This window comes from Montipora foliosa, chromosome 6, assembly GCF_036669935.1.
Source record: "Montipora foliosa isolate CH-2021 chromosome 6, ASM3666993v2, whole genome shotgun sequence".
NCBI lineage: Eukaryota > Metazoa > Cnidaria > Anthozoa > Scleractinia > Acroporidae > Montipora > Montipora foliosa.
In genome coordinates this window covers 31751906-31773706 of record NC_090874.1, presented here as the reverse complement: position 1 = coordinate 31773706, position 21801 = coordinate 31751906, and the positions used below count along the sequence as shown (strand labels likewise).

The following is a 21801-nucleotide window of genomic DNA, read 5'->3' as shown; positions in this document are numbered from 1 at the left end:
GACAAAAGTACCATTTTTGTTTTAGAAATCTTAAATACATTTAGTTACATGATGGACAGAACAACAGGACACAGTGATATGACTACACTTTTGAGGATGTCTTATGTCCAAGCCTTGTCAGCAACCCTCATGCTCAGCCTGGAAGAGGTTTCCTGCCACAGGGTTGCCAAGATTGTACTTGGCTGCCAAATCACGTGCTTTTCGTGATGCACGCTCAAAGCCAGGCCTAAAAAAAGAAAAACTAGAGACATTAAATCATCCATAATAGCTTGGGTATATTAGAAAAAAATCTGCATGCTTCTACCTGAAATCCATATCAATAGTAATAATAACTGAAATAACAAAAATACAACAACAACAACAACAACAACAACAATAATAATAATAATAATAATAATAACTTAGACCAGAACTTAGGAAAAGATCCCTGGAACCAGCAACATTAATGAGCTGAAAAAGATCGTCCTCCTAGGAACGGCTCACATACTGAGAAGGTTTCTGTCCATCAAATAAAAAAGTCCCCTGGTACCTCAGGACCAAGGATTGGCCCCGGTTCAAGGAGACTGAAAGAAGCAATTAATAGCACTGTAAACTATAATAATAATAATAATAATAATAATAATAATAACGGATGGGAACTTAAAGTGCCCCTGTGATCAAAAAAACCACTTCCTTTTTTCCTTCAGATTTTGAAAGTGTGTTTGCTTAACACCTGACTGGCAAAATTTTGAGCTTTGATTTTTATCCAAAGGCCGTTTACTTTGAGTGTAAGTTTTGGATTTCACGGTCCGCCATTACTCACGTTCAAAACTGACTGATTGGACCTCAGACGGTTGGATCCAGGGAAAGTGACGTCAGAGGCTTCAATTTTCAGCGTGTGAACGCAGCTTATTATATATGCAAAGTGTGAGTTTAAAAGTCTGAAAGCGCAAAACCCCAGTGCTGCATATTAATTCTGCGGCGTACACACGTATTGTATTCTTAAACTAGTGAGCCTTTGACGTCATTTTCTCCTCGATCCAGCTCTCTCAAGAACATGATGTTAGTAATGGCGGACCATTAAAAAGGAAAATTACAGAGGTGTCTTTTTGAAATCAAGGCTTAAAACATGGGTCACTTAGTGTTTGTTAACATAGTTTTGAAATCCAAAGAAAAATATGAATTGATTTTTTTGGTCACAGGGGCACTGTAAGCAGCAATATCCCAGAGACTGTGTAAAGCAGCACAACATCATAATGGACGTCCTGGGGGTATGGTCCCATGAAGTGGACTTGTCAATGAGGGAGAGGGAACTGTTTGGGGATAGAGGAGGAGAAATCCTCAGACAGATGCAGAAAGCCATCATCTTGAGCTTGCTGAGTCTGACCAGAACCTTTAAAGCCTTGGCGTAAGTTCAAGTAGCACAAATATAGAGACTGTGTCTAAATAGTTAGTGCTTTGTTGGGAAAGATACTTAGTTACTAGTCTTTAGTTTCTTCACCTTTATTTCTTAGTACTTTCATTATTTTAATGTTGGCACTTCCTAGAACCTATATGTACAGTACATATACATGTATAATATACAAGTCATATATGGGTTACGTACGACACCCAAGTCATATTAATAACTTAGGAGACATCCTTATGTTACTACTGTCATATAATAATAATAATAATAATAACAATAATAATAATAATAATAATAATAATAATTTAAGGACTGTTCTGAGACTGTAGTGCTCCTTTTAGTCATCAAAGCTTTAGGAACTATTGGCCACAAAACATTGGCCACAAAAGCCCAATCAAAACAGCGACTTCGGAACTGGGCTGGTGTTTTAGTCACATAGACAACACACACATGAAGCAGAGGGGTTCAGCACAAACTGGAGTTTACCAACCATTTAAACTCATTAGACCAGGGCATCAAGTTTACCAAGGAATTTGAGTAAAGTAATGCACTTGCCGTTCCTCAGGCCGGATGGAAACCAGAGGGTCAAGGTGAACAGGGAACCCGCACACATGGACCAGTATCAGAATTTTGAATCATACCTCACCACCAGCGTGTAAAGGAAGCCTACGCACACTAATCAGTACTTAGCTCATGATTCCCACCACCCGCAATCAGTAAAACGCGGTATTGTCAAGTGCCTCTACGAACGCGCCAAACGTCTCGTAACAAAACCCACTGTTATCTCCAAGGAGAAGAAACACCTGTCTTCTGTTCTTGTCTCTAATGGTTACCCTCTTTCTTTGTTGCAGAAAATCACCAAGACCAGGAAATCGAGTAGCAGTGCTGAGCCCAAGATCGAGGAAAAGTCTACTGCGGTTTTACCTTATGTCAAAGGCCTATCCGAACAACTTCGCCGCTGCCTACAACAACAAGGCATACGCGCTGTTTTCAAGTCGGAGACTACATTCAGATCACATCTAGTACGACCGAAAGACGCTGTCGAGCCGACTAAACAAGATGGCGTGGTTTACAGGTCTACATCGGCGAGACCGGAAGACCTATGCAAGATAGAATCAAATTGGCCTTTCCGAAATTCAGCAGGGAACTGGGGCGAGTTTCAAGTTTTAACTAATCGATAAACTGACACTACCACATGAAAGATCATGTTGTGAGATTGGTCATTTGGCCAAGTATGGTGCTTTTAGGGTGAACAGAGACCAAGTCATGGACCTTGAAACATGGTTCAAAATCCATACAGGCGTCTCTAATTTCGATACAGCGTCCCCCCAAACCATGTAAACTCTTAAAATTTTTATGATTTCCGTGATACTCTTTAAAATGGGCAAACATAGCGATTTTCATCGCAGCTTCTTTCAAATTGTAGGTACATGACGGGATTTTACAGTTGTCACTAAACTGATAAAAAAAAATTGGAGTTTATATGGTTTTGGGGGACGCTTTGTCAAAATTAGAGACGTTTGTATGGATTTTGAACCATGTTTCAAGGTCCATAACTTGGTCTCTGTTCACCCTAAAATATACTTGGCCAAATTACCAATCTCAATATGATCTTTCATGTGGTAGTGTCAGTTTATCGATTAGTTAAAACTTGAAATTCGCCCCAGTTCCCTGCTGAATTTCGGAAAGGCCAATAACATGAGCGAGACATCCGACTTGCCCGTACCCAGACCTCCGCCGTTTCAGAACACACAAACAACACTGGAAACAACCCGCTTTGGAACGAAGTTAAGTTTATTGATCGTGATCCTTATTGGTACACACGCAGGGTCAAAGAGGCGATTCACATAAGAATTCACCCAAACAACATCAACAGGGATAGTGGAATAGAAATTCCGGAAGCATGGATGCCCACGATCAAGAAACACAACAACAGCGACAGCGGACCGCCGAAGGAACAACACACCGAAACAGCGAGGATCGAAATGCACCAATCACAGCTGCTGAAAACCCACCAATCACAGCAGAGCATCCTGCTTAAAACGTGACGCATAACCAGTCGACCTCATCGCCTGATAACGACTAGCAGTATGAAGTCGAAACGTCGCGATCTACATCAAAAGTGACCACATCGTGAGACAAACGAGAATACTTTGTTATTGTATTTCACCACGATGAATAACAGCAACCTTTTTTACGACATCAACCCTTTGATCATAAGCTTTCAGTTATGCACACATTACATCAGAGAGAAGATAGTGTAGTTTTTCACACTCTGAAGACTTGCGTCAGCAAAAACAACACATCAACAAGCATATGTGTGATGTTATCTACCTCGGGAAATTTAAAAGGCATTACAACCAAGTCCCAAAACAGGGCTCATCCATTTCTTCCCGAGAACACGATTTTGTAGGCATAACTGTACAATGTAGGCATTCCCTGCATGAAAAGCATGATTTAACATGATGAATACAAGATGAGAGAGTACAAGATGGCGTCAAGGCTGGGTTTCCTCAAGATCTGTCGAAAGTTGGTATTTTACGTGTTTCCTTCCATTGTTTTGAAAGACTTGCTAGCTCCTCGATATTCCTTACTTTACCTTCTTCAACGAACCTCCAGCTGGCTAAAAAACACTCGGAATCCATTGTTGTTCGAATGTTTAAAAAGTCTACTCCACCATCTTCAAAGTTATCGAGTTTAAGAGTGAGGCGGTTCAGCTCCTTCGCTTATCTCGAGATATCCTGTTGGTGCAGTCCTGTCTGCTGTGTGGTCTTGCGACAAACCCCGGCCCTGCAAGGCTACTTTGTTTTTCGTGCCGGAAAACGATTAGGAAAAATCAAGGCCGTGCTTGTTGTAACTCCTGTAACATGACTTATCATTTGAAATGCCTTGGCAGTGACTTCGAAAACTATCATCTGTGCAATTTGTGTGGCACTCAGCAGCAAATGAATCTGACCCAGTCGTTACTGAAACGACTCAATACCAACAACACGCCGACTTTGTTACTGATCTTAAGAACTTATCAAACCAGCGAGGTCTTAAATTTGTTCAGTAATCAAAACATTCGAAGCCTTCGACATGAGGTCGAGGAACTTAGATTGCTTGGATTGCTTGTCTCAGCATGTTCCAACTAGCACTTTATCGCACTTACTGAAACTTGGATCTCACCAGATATTTCTGAGAATGAAATTTCTATCGCTGGTTACAATATATTTCGGAAGGATAGAAACAGTAACGGTGGTGGAGTTGCTGTTTATGTGAAAGATACTTTACATGTGGTTCGGAGAATAGACCTTGATCAAAGATCCCATGGAATGTTTATGGCTTGAGATTTTCCTTCCAACGAAGCAGCAAAGGAATTTTATTTGGAACTTTTTATCGCCCTCCAACTGGATCAAGGGATTTTACTGATTACTTCCTGGAAAATACAGAGACCTTCTTTCGAGAACAACGAACTGATCCTAACGGGTGATTTTAATTATAACTTACTCTTGAAGTCCGATGACTGTAAGAGATTTAAGAATGCGTTTACAAACATTGGCCTTTCACAACTTGTTAAAGAACCGACAAGGATCACGCAAACCAACGCAACTTTGTTAGATCTCTTTCTCTGCTCTCATCCACATAATGCTTCTGCTGCAACGATACCTTCTCCTCTTAGTGATCATAATTTGATTATTTTGATCCGTAATATCAATGGACTAAGGCAAAAACCCAGATTGATAAATTGTAGGAATTATGCAAATTATAATCCTACTTCATTTCAGGATGATCTCATGGATGCGTAAAATCCATAATTGATCCGTAAAATCATAATGCTTCTGCTGCAACGATACCGTCTCCTCTTAGTGATCATAATGTGATTATCTTGATCCGTAAAATCAATGGACTAAGGCAAAAACCCAGATTGATAAATTGTAGGAATTATGCAAATTATAATCCTACTTCATTTCAGGATGATTTCATGGATGCCCCATGGGACGAAGTTCTCAGTTTCACTTCTAGATATCAATATGGCTTGGCTGGCGTGGAAGAACAACTCATGTCAGTGTGACAAGCACGCCCCTCCCATAACAAGAAAGGTAAGAGGTCGGACCTGCCCGTGGATATCTAGCAAATCTAAATCATTGATGTGAGTGAGATATTATTTGAAAGCAAGCCAAAGAGATAGCCAATTGCACTGGAGTTCTTATCGCCGGTATCGAAATCGTGTAAATAACAGACTCAAATTTGAAAAGGCACGCTTTCACCAGAAATTGATAGAAGACAACATAGACGACCCGACTGAAATATTTCTGGAAAACCGTCAAAAAGATTTTCCCAAGCAAGAACTCTGACAGTACTCCACTTCAAACTTTAAAAGTTGACGGCGTAACAAAAGTTGATAAGTGTAAAATTGCAAATTCTCTTAACTGTTTTTTCACCTCGATAGTTTAGAAACTCAATGCAGAAAATCCGTCTTCCTCTTCCGTAATTGACAATTATGTCGGAACTTCAATCACCGATAGTAGATTTAGATTTCAACCAGTTTCGGAAGGTTTATTTACTCACAGTTGCAGACATGATTCCTGCTCGGCTGTTAAAAGACAGCGCTGCCGTAACCGCCAGCTTCATTACACATCTGATCAACCTATCCTTATTATCAGCACACTTTCCAAACGAATGGAAAAATGCTTAAGTCACACCTATCCACAAGTCTGGTGCTAAAGATGATCCTGATAATTACCGCCCAATTTCCGTCCTCCCTATTTTATCTAAAATCGCTGAAAGAGCAGTATGCAAACAGCTACAAAACTATCTAGATAATAACCATCTACTTAGTAAGTTTCAATTTGGCTTTCGCAAGAATCACTCCACTCAGTTTTAATGTTACATACTTCACGGACAATGTTTTGAAAGCCATGGACTAAGGGAATCTAACCGGTGCTTTGTTTATCGATATGAAGAAAGCCTTCGATACTCTACCCCATGTGACTTTGGATTGATGGAGGATCAACAAAGAGGGGCAAAAGCTGGATGCAGTGGGACCATCAATAATCTTCTTGTCAAACTCGATTGTATGGTGACAAAGGGTTGTCATCGATATAAGCGGAGTCTTAGTAAGGCATGGATCGATGTGCGCAAGGCCTTTGACTCGATTGATAATTCATGGCTTGACAAGGTGATGCATCTCCACAGGTTTCCCATGTGGATTTGTGATGTGGTAGGGAGGTCATCCAGAACCTAGAACACTTGCATCACTGTTGCCACCAGAGCAGGGCTTGAGACATCACAGCCCATTCACTTCAATAACGGTCTCCCTTAGGGAGATGCCTTGTGTCTGCGCTTATTTTCGCTCTGTCTTAGGGCCAAGTCGCACTAGAGGGCAATTTCGGATTTGTTTAGGACAAATCTGACTTGAAATCGGCCAGTGACACAAAAATTGTCCGGAAAGCTACAGTCGCACTTGAGAACAAAATATGTGAACAAAACATCACACCATGCTGTGAGCGTCGCGCAATTTCCTGCGAAACCGCCTTTGCTCGCTGTTTCCATCCACAAACCGCGACACGAGGGATCTCAAAATGTTCTCGGCTGACGAAGATGTACGGCACAAAGAAGTTTGGAATGATCCCGGCATGGAGCTGAACTGAAAGGATTCTTGCAACGAGTCAGAACCCGTGGTAGAAGGACTGCCACTGACCCACTGACTGGGAGTTCCTCGATTGTTGAATATGTAAGGGCTAGGCATCGGATAGATCCATCCTGGTGGATATTGAGGAAATTGTTGCCCTAGTTCATACGGAAAATATTAGTCGCCCGCCTCTGGATTCATGTTGTTGCGAAATGAGAACGTTATCAATTTTACCGCGAAGTCTATCGCATAGAGACTCTGCTACATATCACCTGTCAAATCATTTCCGAATCAGGACACCCTCGCTATTGTTTTCCAAGGTTTGTTTCAGTTTGGCCTGCTCCAGAGATAGTCGACGGCATCTTTGAAGTTTGTCCGTCTGCGACCAAATTTTGTCCTTCGATGGACAAACCGGTCGCACTTGTTTTTCATTGTGATGACAGATTTTTGACATAGGTAAACAGTTTTGTCCTCTAGTGCGACTTGGCCCTTAACCCTGTCGCCTGGAAGCTGAGCTCATCCGAAGATTATAGACTATCCAAGCTCATCAGTTCAAAGGTGACAACCTGTTGTACATTGACAATCTCAAGATGTTTGCCGCGAGTGACGCTAAGCTGAACAGGGTTCTAAGGGTCACCAAGGCAGTAATGGAGGACATTGGCTTGGAATGGAATGAAAAGAAATGTAACATGGTTCATATCAAGAAGGGCAGGGTTTGAAATTAACTTTTTTGCTCAGGTGCCAGCAGGCGACTAATGGGGAAAATTTGGTCGCTAGGTCATAAATTTTGGTCGCCAACTTTGCATGCAAGGAAAGTCATAATCATTAAAAAGCACAAAAAAAGCACGAGAAAGATCTCTAAAGCCATTGTTGCGAAGGCAGTCCGTGTTTTCCTTGCTTTTCACCTCTTCAAAACGAAGTTCTTTATTCTCCTACAGCTTGCGTGGCAAGCAACTTACCTTTATCGCGAGTAAACGCAATACACAACAACAATGCTCGTACCAGTCTCCGACCGAGATATATAAAAAGGAGCGGCTTGTATACGATTTCAGTAGCCTCCAGAAATAGAGGAACTTGGTTTCTAACGTACTGTTCTACCGATATTTATCTCTATTTATTAATCACCTCGTGCAGTCAATTTTGCAGGTGTTCGCTTTCTAACAGAGGGGACAATTTCTCCAACCCACTTTATGTTAAGGGTGCAGGTTGCTTTTTGAAAGTTCCATGCAAATTTCAAATTTGCGACGTTCAGGTTCATTATCAATATATGATCAATATCAAGCTAGTTCCGAGGATGTCCTTCGGTAATATGGCTAAATCTACGTTTTCAGCATTCACAATGACGATGGATTTAAATTTTCAATTAACCTTCTTGCTGAATCTTCGTCTTCCGGGCGCAAAATTCAAGTAACAGGCAAGAAGCATAGATCCCATGAAGCCGCTGAAACAATATGGCGCCTAGTAAACGTGGTGATCGAAGTATCGAAGTACATTTGTGCTATTAATTAACAATGTGAGAAACCGATTTTCTTGTAGTACTTATTTATACATTATTTTAATGGGGAAAGAAAGGTGAGTTGTGTTCTAGCTACTAGTTCCGAACGATTTAATCATATAAAGATTCAAATACAAAAGTTGTCTACTGTTTATCCTGGGTTATCAGACAAAACGTGAATGATTCGCCAGCTGGCGACCAGTATAGAAAATCTAGTCGCCAGCACTCAACTTCTGGTCGCATTGGCGACCAGTGAGTCGCAATTTCAAGCCCTGAAGGGGGTAGAGGTGCAAAACACAACAGGGTTTAAGGTGGGGCAGATGAAGATCGATTGTTGAAGGTGGTGCTCATTACAAATTTCTTGGAACCCTGAGCACCTATTGCAGAATGAGAAGCTGGCTTTAAACAGCGCAGCTAAAGTCTACCTGCAAAGGCTCTATATCATTTGGTCAAGTCTGCTATCACACCGCAATTCTTGGGTTGCACGTCACGCAAGTGAAAACATAAATCGCTTACCATTTAACAAATTGAGTCAAGAACTGGAAAATGTTGTAGAAGAGGAATAAATGAAGAACTGGTCCAAGTCTCAGGGCTGTGTGATATTCCGTACTTGGGTTATTCGGCCATGTTGCTGAAGTACACCAACACGGCGGCCCGGGGGGGACTCGCATATGAAACAGACGGGGATGCTCGTCGTCTCGCTTAGGGGTGTAAATTTTGAATTTTGGTCTCGCTTAGGGTGTTCCGGGCAAAGCGCCAATATTTTAAGCCGCCAAGGTCTCGTTTAGGGTTCCGCGAAGAGAAACAGAAGTCAAATTTTCTTTTTAACTTGTTTTTAGGGGTCAAAATTTGCTTGAAACCACGCCCATATTGGTCTCCTTTAGGGGTCACAAAAAGCTTGAGCCACGCCCAGACGGTCTCCTTTAGGGGTTAAATTCAAAATTTCCGACGAGCATCCCCGTCTGTTCCAATGGGAGAATTTGAACAGCCTGCTGTAGACAAAGGTCATCAATCACTGGTCAAAGAAACAATCAGGTTTGGCGAGGATATGGGGGTTTCTTTAGATCTTCAGTACCCCGAACCTAAGTGCAGTGACAGTAGAGGAAACTAGGTGCCTAGGGAGAACATCAAGAACTTGAGGCCCAGTAATACGGGCAACATTTTTCGTGCAACTTGTCGCGCAACAATGTTACGTTGCAACTTGAGATGGTTTGTTGCGCGTATTACCACTTTCTTGCGCAACAAATTTTCATGTTGCAAAAGGTAAAAGCGACGTCTAATCTCGCAACATAAAAATTTGTTGCGCAAGGTGGTAATACGCACAACAAACCAGCTCCACTTGCAACGCAACATTGTTGCGCGACAAGTTGGACGAAAAATGTTTCCCGTATTACTAGGCCTTTACTGAAAACGGCAGTCAGAGAAGAGGGGAAAGAAAAGATCCCGAATGAGAAGCAAGGGAAGTTGCTTAGATCCAGGTGGGATGAGGAAGAAAGAACTTAAACAGCAACGCTGTTTTGCCTGGCGAATGAGCTGTCCATGGGTGGATATTCGGGCGCAGAAAGATGAAAAGAAGACAAGGAAATATGGCCCTCTGAGATGGGAACTTAAGCAGCAATATCCCTGAGACTACGTAAAGCAGCACAACATCATAATCGACGTCTTGGGGGGATGGTCCTGTGAAGTGGACTTGTCAATGAGGGAACTGGTTGGGGATAGATCATCTCGAGCTCACTGAGTCTGACCAGAGCCTTTTAAGCCTTGGCGTAAGTTAGAGTAGCGCAAATATAGAGACCGTGTCTAGACAGATAGTGCTTCGTTGGGAAAGATACTTAGTTATTAGTCTTTAGTTTCTTCACCTTTATTTCTTAGTACTTTCATTATTTTAATGTTGGCACTTCCTAGAACCTACAGTACTTATACATGTATAATAATTTTATACATATATGGGTTACGTACGACCTCCAAGTCGTATTAATAACTTAGGAGACATCCTTATGTTACTACTGTCATATAGTAATAATAATAATAATAATAATAATAATAATAATAATAATAATAATAATAATAATAATAATAATAATAATAATAATAATAACAACAACAACAACAAAAGCCTGACACTCAAGAAAGAACTACCGGTACTGTCTGAAGTTAAAAACATTTAAAAGGAACAATCAGTTTCAGTTTGCGTGGACAAGAAATGGAAAGGTGTCTCTCAGAAAAGAATGATGACAATCCTGCCACTCAAATAATTTCCTTCATTACCATGGATGAATTCAATGCATTCAAAGAGAACTATGCTGCTGATACCAGGGAAAGATGAATTTACTAATTATGCAGCTACCTATTTATTTTGTGATGACTGTTTCATTCAGAAATGCCAGCCGATAAATCATGCAACATCTGTGGTGCCAAAGGTAGATATTTAACCTGTAACGAACGCAGAGCTCTTTTTCCATTTCATAACTTAAAAGATAAAATGTTTCATGCTGCTCTTCTTGAATTTCAAGTTGCCACCATCAGGTATGATTTTTATTGACTTGACACCCTTCAATTTAACCCTTTTCTAGAAAGTGATAGTTGTTTTCTCTCAAATATTCCCAATGAACTTGACCCTGACAATAACATTAATAAGTTAACTGGCAATTGCACTTATTTTTTGTACAATGTATCTAACTCAACAATCGAATTCCAGTCAGCCCTGATCGTAACAATTTTTCTATCATAAATTTTAATGCAAGAAGTTTAGAAAGGAATCACGAAAATATTTAAAGGTCTTATAAAATGTAAGTTTTCGGTCATTGCTATAACTGAAAATTGGATTAGAAGCTCAGTTCATAGCGATCTTGAGCTCCTAGGTTACAACTTTATTAGTAATCACCATAGCGACAGAGCTGAAGGGGGGGTTGGCATGTACATTAATGAAAATTTGAGTTTTAGAGTGTTGAAGGAGCATTCTTTACAGGATTCAAATATCTTTGAATCCCTTTTCATAGAAATTCTCCTATTAATAGTGAATGAGAAGAAGAATATAATCATTGGTGTTTTCTATCGCCCCCTATCTGAAAACACAATAGCCCGTGGAAGTTTTTGGAAAAGCTCGACGGGCTAATGTCAAAGTTGATGAGAAGTGGCAAAGTGAGCTACATCTCTGGTGATTTTTATCTAAACCTATTACGTTTTCAAACCGACTCCACTACTGTACCTTTTGTTGACAACATATTATTTTTCTTTTCTTCCTCTGATAACAAAACCGGCGCATATCACTAAGCATTCTGCAACACTATTCGACAATACATTTACAAACAACTCTCTTCTAAAAACGGCTTAATTCTAACTGATATTTCGGACCATTTTCCGATATTTTCTGTTGTTTCTGATTACTGCGACAGGCCACTTGAAGACAAAAAAGGTGTATTTCTGAGAGACACAAGTGCAAAGAAAAGAGAAGAATTCAATAATGCCCTGCGCTTTGCTGATTGGCATTTTGTCTATGAATTCCAAGATGCAAATTCTGCCTATGACTTATTTCCACAAAAATACAAATAAACTTTTGACACTTGCTTTGCCATTAAATATGTCAAAGGTACAAATGTACATGTAAAACCTGGCAACAATTACAAAGCCATGGATCCCTAGGGAGTTATTAAAATATATTAACAAGAAAAGCAAGTTAAGCTCTCGCACAGATGATAAGATGAGTGCATACAAAAGATGCAAAAATAAGTTGATGCCACCGTTGAAAATTGCCAAAAAAACAATACTATGAAGATTTGTTTACAAAAAAACAAAAGTTATTTCAAATCTATGTGGAAGATTCTAAATTATGTTATAAATCGTATGAAGCAAAAACATATTAAAAATAACATCATACAGGAAAATGGGTTGACTGTTAAGGATTCTCAGGTTGAAACAGGTTTTGCCAATACTTCGCCAATATTGGACCAAATCTTGCAAGAAAGATCACGCCTGTGTCAAAACCTTTAAGTGAAAATCGCATGCCAGTCTCTACTTCATCCCTTCCAAATTTTAATTGTAAAATGCTTTAAAGATGGCAAAGCTCCTGGACTAGTCAGCTTGCCCATGCATGTCTATCATGAAGCCATCCTTTGAATATATCTGCAAACCATTGTTATAATTATGCTCTTAACTTGTCTTTGATGACAGGTAAATGCATCTTCTCTGAAAAACAATTGCTAAAGTGGTCCCTGTATTTAAAGCTGACGACCCATGTTTAATTCAAATTATATGCCAATATCTATACTCCCGGCTTCTCAAAGATCTTTGAAAGAGTTGCATATAATTGCATCTCAAAGGACAAGTGCATTATTTTGTACCTATCTGAAAATATGATCTTGTCCAATAACCAATTTGGATGCCGAGAGAAAACTCCACCTCCTATGCCATAATAAATTTTATTAATAAAGCAGAAAGTGCGATTGACAAGATAAATTTATTTGCAGGTATCTTCCTGGACTTATCTACAGTGTTCGATACAATTATTATTGATCACACCATCTTATTAAAGAAGTAACAGTATTATGGCCTAACAGGCACAGCACTTGATTGGGTAAAATCCTACCTATCCAATAGAAAGCAAGTAGTCCACTGGCAGGTTAATGGAAAAACTTCCCGTGAAAGCGGGGTCCCTCAGGGATCGATCTTAGGCCCTTAATATTCTTCATATTATATATCAATGGCCTCCCAAATTGCCTAAGATTTGCTGATTGTATTCTTTTTGCTGATGACAATAGCATCTTTTACCAAAACAGAGATCCAAAACTCCTAATGGATTATCTAAAATAATGATGAAATTCATCATGAAGCTATAGCCTCTTCGCTAAAAGCCAACAAACAGTCTATTAATGTAAAAAAACCAAGTTTGCGATTTTTAGAGCTAAACAAAAAAAGTTGCTTATGACAAGACTTCTTAAAATTGATGACACAATAATAATTGAGGAAGTGGAAAGCATCAAATTTCTAGGTGTTCACATTGACCAGCATTTTGCTTGGAAACACATCTTAACTACATTTGTACAATTTCTCTAAAACGATAGGAATGTTATACAAGACAAGATTTTACGTACAGTGTACCTAGTAAGTCACTACTTCAGCTGTCATACTATTCTTTAGTTTATTAGTACCTTTTGCAATGCAGTGTGGAGTTCCACATACCCTACAAAATAATCTTACTAGAATTATCTACTTGTTACAGAAATGAGCTGCCCGAACAATATTCTAGCTGCAGATTATCAGATGGGTTTTGCTAAAAGCAGGCCCACAGCCCACGGCCCAGCGGCCCGGCGGCCTGAAGGCCCAGCGGCCCGCGGCCCACAGCCCACGATGGCCCGGCGGACCGGTAGCCCAGTCCTGATTTTCCACAGTTTTTTTGTCCAGCGTAAATCCACACGCATGCACAGATCTGCATCGGGTTGATCAGGTTTGGGCGTGCAAAATGGACGATGGTGAGTTTGAATAGGCCATTTCCGAGTTCATGTCTGCCTCCTCTTTAAGGCGAGTCTAAGTGCGAAGTTTTTCTTATGAAAATTAGTTTTCATTCATATGTAAAGTAGAAAGTAGAACTAATTACCATCACATAAAATTTGTACTTAGACTCGCTTTGAAGAGGAGGCGGATATGAACTCCGAAATGGCCTATTCGTTTACCATTTTAATCATTTGAATCCTTATTTCTGTTTGTTGTTGTAAACAGACGAAAACAACGGAGAATGACGTTTTTCACTTAGCAACAAGCAACAAAAGAAAGGATCGAAAAGGATTGAAATGATTATTAAAATGGTAAATGAATTCAAACTCACCGTCTTTCATTTGCGTGCCCAAACCCGATGCAAAGCTGTGCATGCGCATGGATTTACTGCTGGACAACAAAACTGTGTGGGCCTCTAGGCCACCGGGCTGCCGGGCTGCCGGGCCGTCGCGGGCCGTGGGCCCCGGGCTGCTGGGCCTTTGGGCCGCTGGGCCGCAGGCCTGCTTTTAGCAAAACCCCAGATTATAGGGCTCCAAGAAAACATCTTTTTTCAAAAACTCGGTATTCTGGATATTTATAGTTTACATTCACTTCATGTTGGATCGTTTATGTACATGTACCACCACGGAATACTACCTTGCTCTTTCCAAAACTTTAATATTTCAAACTGGAAGCCAATTTCATAATTACTTCATCTGAAATGCTGAGTCATATCTTTAATTCTCACGGTTGCAGAACAACCATCAAACAATTTACCAATATTTTGTACCAAGATCCAAAATAATTATTGTGGAACTCCTTACCCTATTCGATAACTCGATCTTATAATTTAAGAATGGGGCTGGACAATCTGCGAGCCAGTAAGTCATGCGAGCCATGCAATTTTTGCATTTAAGTCCAAGCACCCTTTTCAAATAGCACTGATAAACTGTTATTAAGTCTAAGCATCAATTTTAAAATGGTTAGCTTTCAATAACTGTGTGTTCGCATGTTGACTCAACATCTTGGCTCCCACGCCTCGCATGCCTCGCTGGCTCGCACATTGTCCAAACTCTTTAAGAACTTTCAAACACTCACTTAAAGCCTATCTTATTCTGTCACAGAAGAACTAATACACAGTATATAGAGCACATGAGAGGCCTGACACAGTATGGAAATGCATTTCAACCATTCCTGCATGGGCTGGGTTTAACTTTAAGTTTAAGTTTAAGTTTAAGTTTAATAAAGCTTCTTACCAATGTATAAAAGAAAATATATATACAAAAGTACAATAGGTAAAGGAAAGCAATAGGGGGAAACTGAATTCCCATATAAAAACTGCTCTCCAGAAATAAAAGTTAAAACAATTACGGTACGGTATATCTAATATATAATTTCACAATGTGTACAAAAACTAAAAGACCTATCTATTTACAAAGATAATTAAGTAGTAAAGTTTTAAACGAGCTTAAGTTAGAAGCAGACATAACTGAGTTTGGTAAAGAGTTCCAGTCATTAAATGTACCGGTTAATGGGTTAAGCCTTCATTATGTACATTGTATTGAATATACAGTATGTAAAATATGATCAATACCAACAGTACAAGGATTCTGTTAGTTTCATAGTATTGCTCCCTAGGTGGTTTTTATTTTTATCTTTATTTATTTATTTATTTTTTTAAAACTATTTTGTATTTTCTGTCTCTCTTTTCCCCATTTTTAGTTAAACTTTGCTGTAATTAATAAGAGGGAGTCCTCCTTATAAGCCTTCATGGCTTCCTTCAATTGTATTTTCTTGATCATTGTTACAGTAATATGAATTTTAATTAAGGCAACTGGATAATTTAAATAAATAATAATAATAATAATATCCTAGTCTAGTTGCAGCTTAGTAGACTTTGTCTTAATTGATTCATTTACATGCAGCTTAGAGCGTATTTTTTTTGTGCAACAAAGGCCTCCAAACAAGCAAGAGTTAAAAGAGGATGAATGTCATTTCCATTAATTCATTATTATTGCGAAGTAACATCAGAATTAACACAGTGTGCATTAAATTGTTGCTGCTGCACTTTAAGATTCACGGTTTTGAGCTTACTTTTTTACTTTCAGTTTTTGTGAATTTTCTGGTCCCCTCTGTGTCACAACTCACATAAAAGCTCTAAATACATTTTGTACATGTAGGTAACTCAGTGACAGTCCATTTTTAGTTAGCAACACTAAATATGTAACAAAAATATTCATTACGATAGTTTCTTCTTCTAAAATGCCCCCTCCATGACATGCAAAGTACTGTGGAAATTTACAGTTGTACATGAATTATCCTGGCCCACTTGCTTAGCCTCTTAAAGATGTTCATGGATGGTATTGTAGGGGAACATCGATGGCAATAATATATCGTATTAAATATTTTAGCATGTAATAGTATATTATAAAAATAAAGTACTATTATGCTGTGATACATGCAATAACTGACTTATTATCCAACTTGTTCTGCAAACGAAAAATAATAATTACATGTACTTTTATGGAACGAAAAGCTTTGTGGGAAAGTTATCAGCTTTGGAGTGAGATGTGCTGACATGTAAATACCACAGGAGTAGTTTTTTGTACTTGTTTTCTTTATTTTCTGTTGGATATTACCGGCAGATGTATAATATGTATGTTAGCAATTAGTCAGCACAAGCTTAAATGGTTTCTGACCCAAGAGGGTAACCTCATTCCATTGTTTAATATGTATAGGAAGTACAATGTATAATAATTTGCTTATAAACAATAAGAGCATTGATTTTCATTTACTGACTTCGTGACTTACTTGCTGCACACAATAGTATCAGAGTAGCTAATCCTTCCAGCTTGCTTATATGCAAGAAAAACATAGCGGTGCAGCTTTGTCCCCTTAGGAGGGCCACTGCCAACGTATTCCAGCTGAACCTCCCCTTGGCTCACATCACATCCAGGAATATTTACCACAAGCCAGTGGTGCCATTCACGAAACTTGGGATGGTGACGGCTTGGGGCATCAGGGTCTGCATCATCAAGACACACACACACACAAAAAAACTTTAAACTGACATTCATGTCTGCTAAAAAAAGAAACTAGAACTTAAATTTACTGTAATATTATACTACAGGTAACAACTTGTTCTAGGAGAGGAGGAGGTCAGCAGGTTTAAAATGCAGTTCACAGCTAGGTCATACAAAAGTTGTGTAAGTTCATATGAATCCTGGTCCTGGCAAAACTTATCAAATCCCAATTAGTGTACAGTATTTTTATTCCGAAAACGTGGCATTATGAACTTTGAGATAGTACACAGCTGATTCGGGCAGCACAACCAAGGATGGTCGAGTCTAGATGTCTTGGAGGAAGTGAGAAATTCGCACCTTTTCTGTTTTGTAGAAGGCTCAATAAGGGAAGAGTGGTTGCTTATCTCACATGAAGGATGTGAATCCTTCTTGGGAATCTGAGTTCAAAAAATAAGGCTACAGTTAACTCTGTGACCTTTCGTTGCAGATTGGTCTGACATGGTGGCTTCAAATCTAAGAAGTTCCACTGGATGGCACTGCATAGAAAACTAGGATATTTGACCTACAGAGAGATGTCTCATGACTAAACTCAGACTTTTTCGCCATGATTTTCATTTCAATGCATACTTAACCCTTTGACGCCCACATGTAAACTGGTCTAAACCAGCCATACTTCGTATTTTACTCTGTTTAACGCCAGATGATTTTACTCATCAATAGGGAACCCCAAGGAGGATGGGTACTCAGCTTTAGAGGCACAATAAAAGAAAAGGCTAAAAAAATGGAAATTATGATATGTGGATGAACTTTAACTGTTTTCATCGTTATAACTCCCAACGTCAAGACATTCTGTCCCAGAATTATCACAACGGTCAAATGTCACGCATTCTTTTGCCTGATGTGACACTTATTACCAACCCAACCTGGAACCCACTAACTGCATCATATGGCGGGAATTCATCTTTGTGTTGGATATACAGTGAGAACATTAGAGGTAAGTTGAAAGAATCATAATTTTCACAGTTTTCAGTTACAGTTAGATATTGACAAGTACTATTTTTAAATAAGGGGGAGCAAATACAAGTCATTGTTAACCACAAATGCATGCTCTGTTGATCTCGTCCAATAAGAAAAACAATTACAATAAAATAATTTTCGCATCTTATCTTTTTTCCCGTTTGAACTCATTACTAATGATCAATATTGTAAATTATGTGATACCTTGTTTTACACAAATGAAGGAAAAGATGAATTCTGAAGCACTATACGAATATTAATAATTTGCACTTTTTATTTATTTTTGTGAGCAGGTACAATCGATCCCTGAGTACTAGTCTTGTAAGTACATGTTCAATCTTCCCCCTTTGGTTAATGTATGGCAATTATGGCTAATGTTATAAATAACATCTGTAGCCAGTTGGTCTTTTAGCATGTGTCCGGGCAGGCTTACATGTAGTTAGCAAAGCAGAGCCGGCTTGTCCTAAATTTAAATTGGGCTGTGTGAAAAAAATGAAAAACAAAGCATCAACAATTAAGAGTCGGAATATTTTTTCGATGATATTGCTACTTTAAATAGCAACCTAAGACCTAGCTGCTGGACCCACATTTTAAACCTGGCGGGTGGAGGTAGATAAGCAGGAAACTACAGTGCATGTACTCTTCTACTAATAACTGGCTGAAGGCAAGAAGAAAATGGATCACTGCCAGCATTAAAACCTGCCTGTCATGAGAAGAGTGTAAAATGCACCATCCTCAGTTGGCCAAGAGATGGATGTAGGAGCCTTTTTTACCTGAAAAAGAAGATAAAAAACATGTCATAAATTTTATCCATTCAAATACTTAACTCAGCACTGACATCCATTGGCTATTCTCAGAATGAATGGAGCTTTAAGGAAGTCAAGGTGTTTTAATTTAGGTCTTACAAACTCTTTAAACATTAATATTGTTTACATTGTACATTAAAATGACAGTGTCACTTCACAATGTCAGGGTGGCTTAGTGGTTATCTATCGCGCCTCCTACTGCTGCGAGCCGGAGTACAACTCGGGTCGCGGCATGCATGTGGGCTAGCTGAGTTTCAGTCAATCTCAACCTGAATTGAGGGTTTTTCTCCAGGTACTCCGGTTTTCCTCCCTCTTCAAAGTCGACTCACAGCTAATTAACATCTAGCTGTGGTGCTGTGCTCCAACATCAAGCATGGACTGTACAGGGGCAGCCAGTGGTGCCTTTGTATGCTTTCAGCCCACCATTGTGAGCTGCGCCCTTTTGCAATTCAATCCCCAATACTGCAAGAAAAGGATGATTAGCACTGCCAGTTGTTATTATTATTTTCAAAGGACCTTTTTAGCCAATTACATCAAAGTCTAGAGCATTGCAGGGAAAGGACAAAACATGGACCCCTGGGAATAGCTTGAAGTAAAACTAGATAAGCCCGAACAGTGCAGAGATAAAGTTGAGCTAATACCTTGCTCAAAAAGGTGTTAAGTCTGATCATGTTTACTGTAGGTACTGTAGCCTTGACTGTCAACAGTCTATCGACAGCCAAAAAATAGGCAGTCAATGAATTGGTCAAGATTTATGTCCGCCGATAATGGCTTTTAGTTCACAGATACTTCACTGATAACTTGCTGACAATTCGCCGAGTATTGATTGACTGTTCGTAGAAAGAAACGCAATACTCAAAAGGAAAGCTGTGTGTAGGTTTTTGTTATTCTTAAACTGCAGGACAATGGGAGCAATAGATTCATCCTAGGCTTTGACTGGGCCGAGTTTTCTGTGATTGATCTCATTTAACAGCTAAAAATTAGACGAGCAGCGATACATTTGAAGCTGAAACAAGACATGCACGTATATAAAAATAGGACGCTACACATTGTGTGCCTGTGTCACGGCTAAACATCTTTTGTCTTTTATGTGCGATCATCAAAATTTATATTTGGGATAACATGACTTGGTGGTTACAGAAATGTGTATCTTTTTCAAGGATTGTTGTGGGAAACCAACCCCAACCCTAACCCTGGAAGCAGCCCCACGTTTTGGCTACCACCAATGTTGACAGGGATTACAGAAAAAATATCTATGGGAAGATCATTAGAAAATATTTATTTTCTAGTGTTTATTTGGACTAAAAGCCGCAACACTTAGTAATTTTGCAAAATTATATTTCGCGGGAAATTAATTGGCTCGGTAAGAAAATGAGTTACATGTAAGTTGAATGCATGAAACTCTAAGGCAAATATCTCAGAAATGATGTACTGCACATGCATACAATGTACATGAGAATTGGAGAGGTGGTTTACAAATTTGTGATGTCTTTTTTTCCAATTTTTGCTGAAATCAGAGTTTGTGTGGGGAATATACACTAAGATGAGCCCAAGAGTAGGAACTGAGCTCCACACTTTAAAACTGCATTTTTAAAATTATTGGATTGTTTACTTCATAAAACTGACTCCACAATGCAATTAAAACGAAACAGGGCGCTCACAGTTCAACAATGGTTATAGTGACACAGTCACGCAACGTTCTCATTTGTTTTCCCAAAATTTGAATTTCCTGTTGTTGTCAATGTTATTGTCTGACTTCGGTTGGTAGTTAATTCAGACTCACACCAGAACTTGCTAGTCAGTTGACTATGAATCTGCCATTTTAAAAGGGATCAGGTTTGCAATTGGCCAGCAAGATCAGAATCCAATTTTACGATAAAAAAACACAACAACAATGGACAACAACACAAACTTCAGCTTTTGCGAAAACAAGTAAATTAAATGAGAACCTTAATTGTGTGACTGTGTGACAAACCATTTTGGAACTGTGACTCTGTTTTGTTTCATTTTAATTGTATTATTGGTTTTCACATCACGCAAGTGTCGCACAAAGAAAAAATAAAATTGCTTACCATGGAGACTGACCAATAATAATTGGTGTCCCTCAAAGACACACCAACATGGTCACAGGCCAGAAACCAGTGGAAACATCTGGAGTTTAAGTTGACTCTCTCAAAAAAATTTTTTCTCTGCTAAACTTGAAAACATTTGCATCTGACATTTCTCTTTAATTTAACATATTGGTTATTCAGAACTCAAAAACACAAGGCGAATTGATCAGTATTTTTGTATACGTGACATGTTTCTCAGGAGCAATCTAGATGCCACTACTACTAATATAAATATAACACAACAACTGCGACACTAACCTCTTTGACATGAATATCCTTTACAGTTGCCATAAAAAGCATCCAGATGTTTTTACTTGGTTCTAAAGAAGTTCCCTATGTATTTTCCCCCCACGATTTTGACTAAAATTCCCTGTTTTTCATCCTCTTTGGTGAAGGCAAAAAACACAGTCATGATTCCGGCAAGCTGACGTTTGCAGAATCCAAAAATCTGATTTCTAATCCGTTTTCCCGATTGCTTTTCGGTGTCCCGATTACTGCTAACAGGAAAAAATCGACCAATAGATATCCAGCCATGGAAATTGACGTCCAATGGGTTACCCGATTGCTAACAAAATCAATTGGAATGGAGCCGTGACACAAAAAAATTATTAAACATATTTTGTAACAATAAAATGTGACTCCAGTGATAAATGATATATTGTAATTGTTCTCTTTGGGTAACGTAAAATCACTCTTAGTAACGAAAAGATGAAACAATTAATATGCAACTGATACGAGAATCTTATTTTGGCAAAATAATTAATCAGATACATGTATATTAAAGTAAATCGAATTTTAAATTCTGTGAAACTGTTCAGTTTCAACATGCACTAATACCCAATCTAAACATGCATTGTCACAAAGTGAACTCATCCCCTT

At 39.0% G+C, this 21801-nt stretch overlaps 1 protein-coding gene across 2 annotated transcripts in view; it reads right to left on the bottom strand.

The window, feature by feature from the left end:
* Nucleotides 1–21801, bottom strand: part of LOC138007137 (protein D3-like) — a 25663-nt gene that overhangs the window by 62 nt on the left and 3800 nt on the right. For both annotated transcript variants that reach the window (XM_068853886.1, XM_068853887.1), the window contains 3 exons: nucleotides 18709–18778; nucleotides 16777–16990; nucleotides 1–226 (listed from right to left, as the gene is read on the bottom strand). The exon at nucleotides 1–226 is cut by the window's left edge and continues 62 nt beyond it. In XM_068853886.1, coding sequence (XP_068709987.1) covers nucleotides 118–226; nucleotides 16777–16990; nucleotides 18709–18778 — 393 coding nt within the window. In that variant the 3' untranslated portion in view covers nucleotides 1–117. The remainder of the gene's footprint in view (nucleotides 227–16776; nucleotides 16991–18708; nucleotides 18779–21801) is intronic.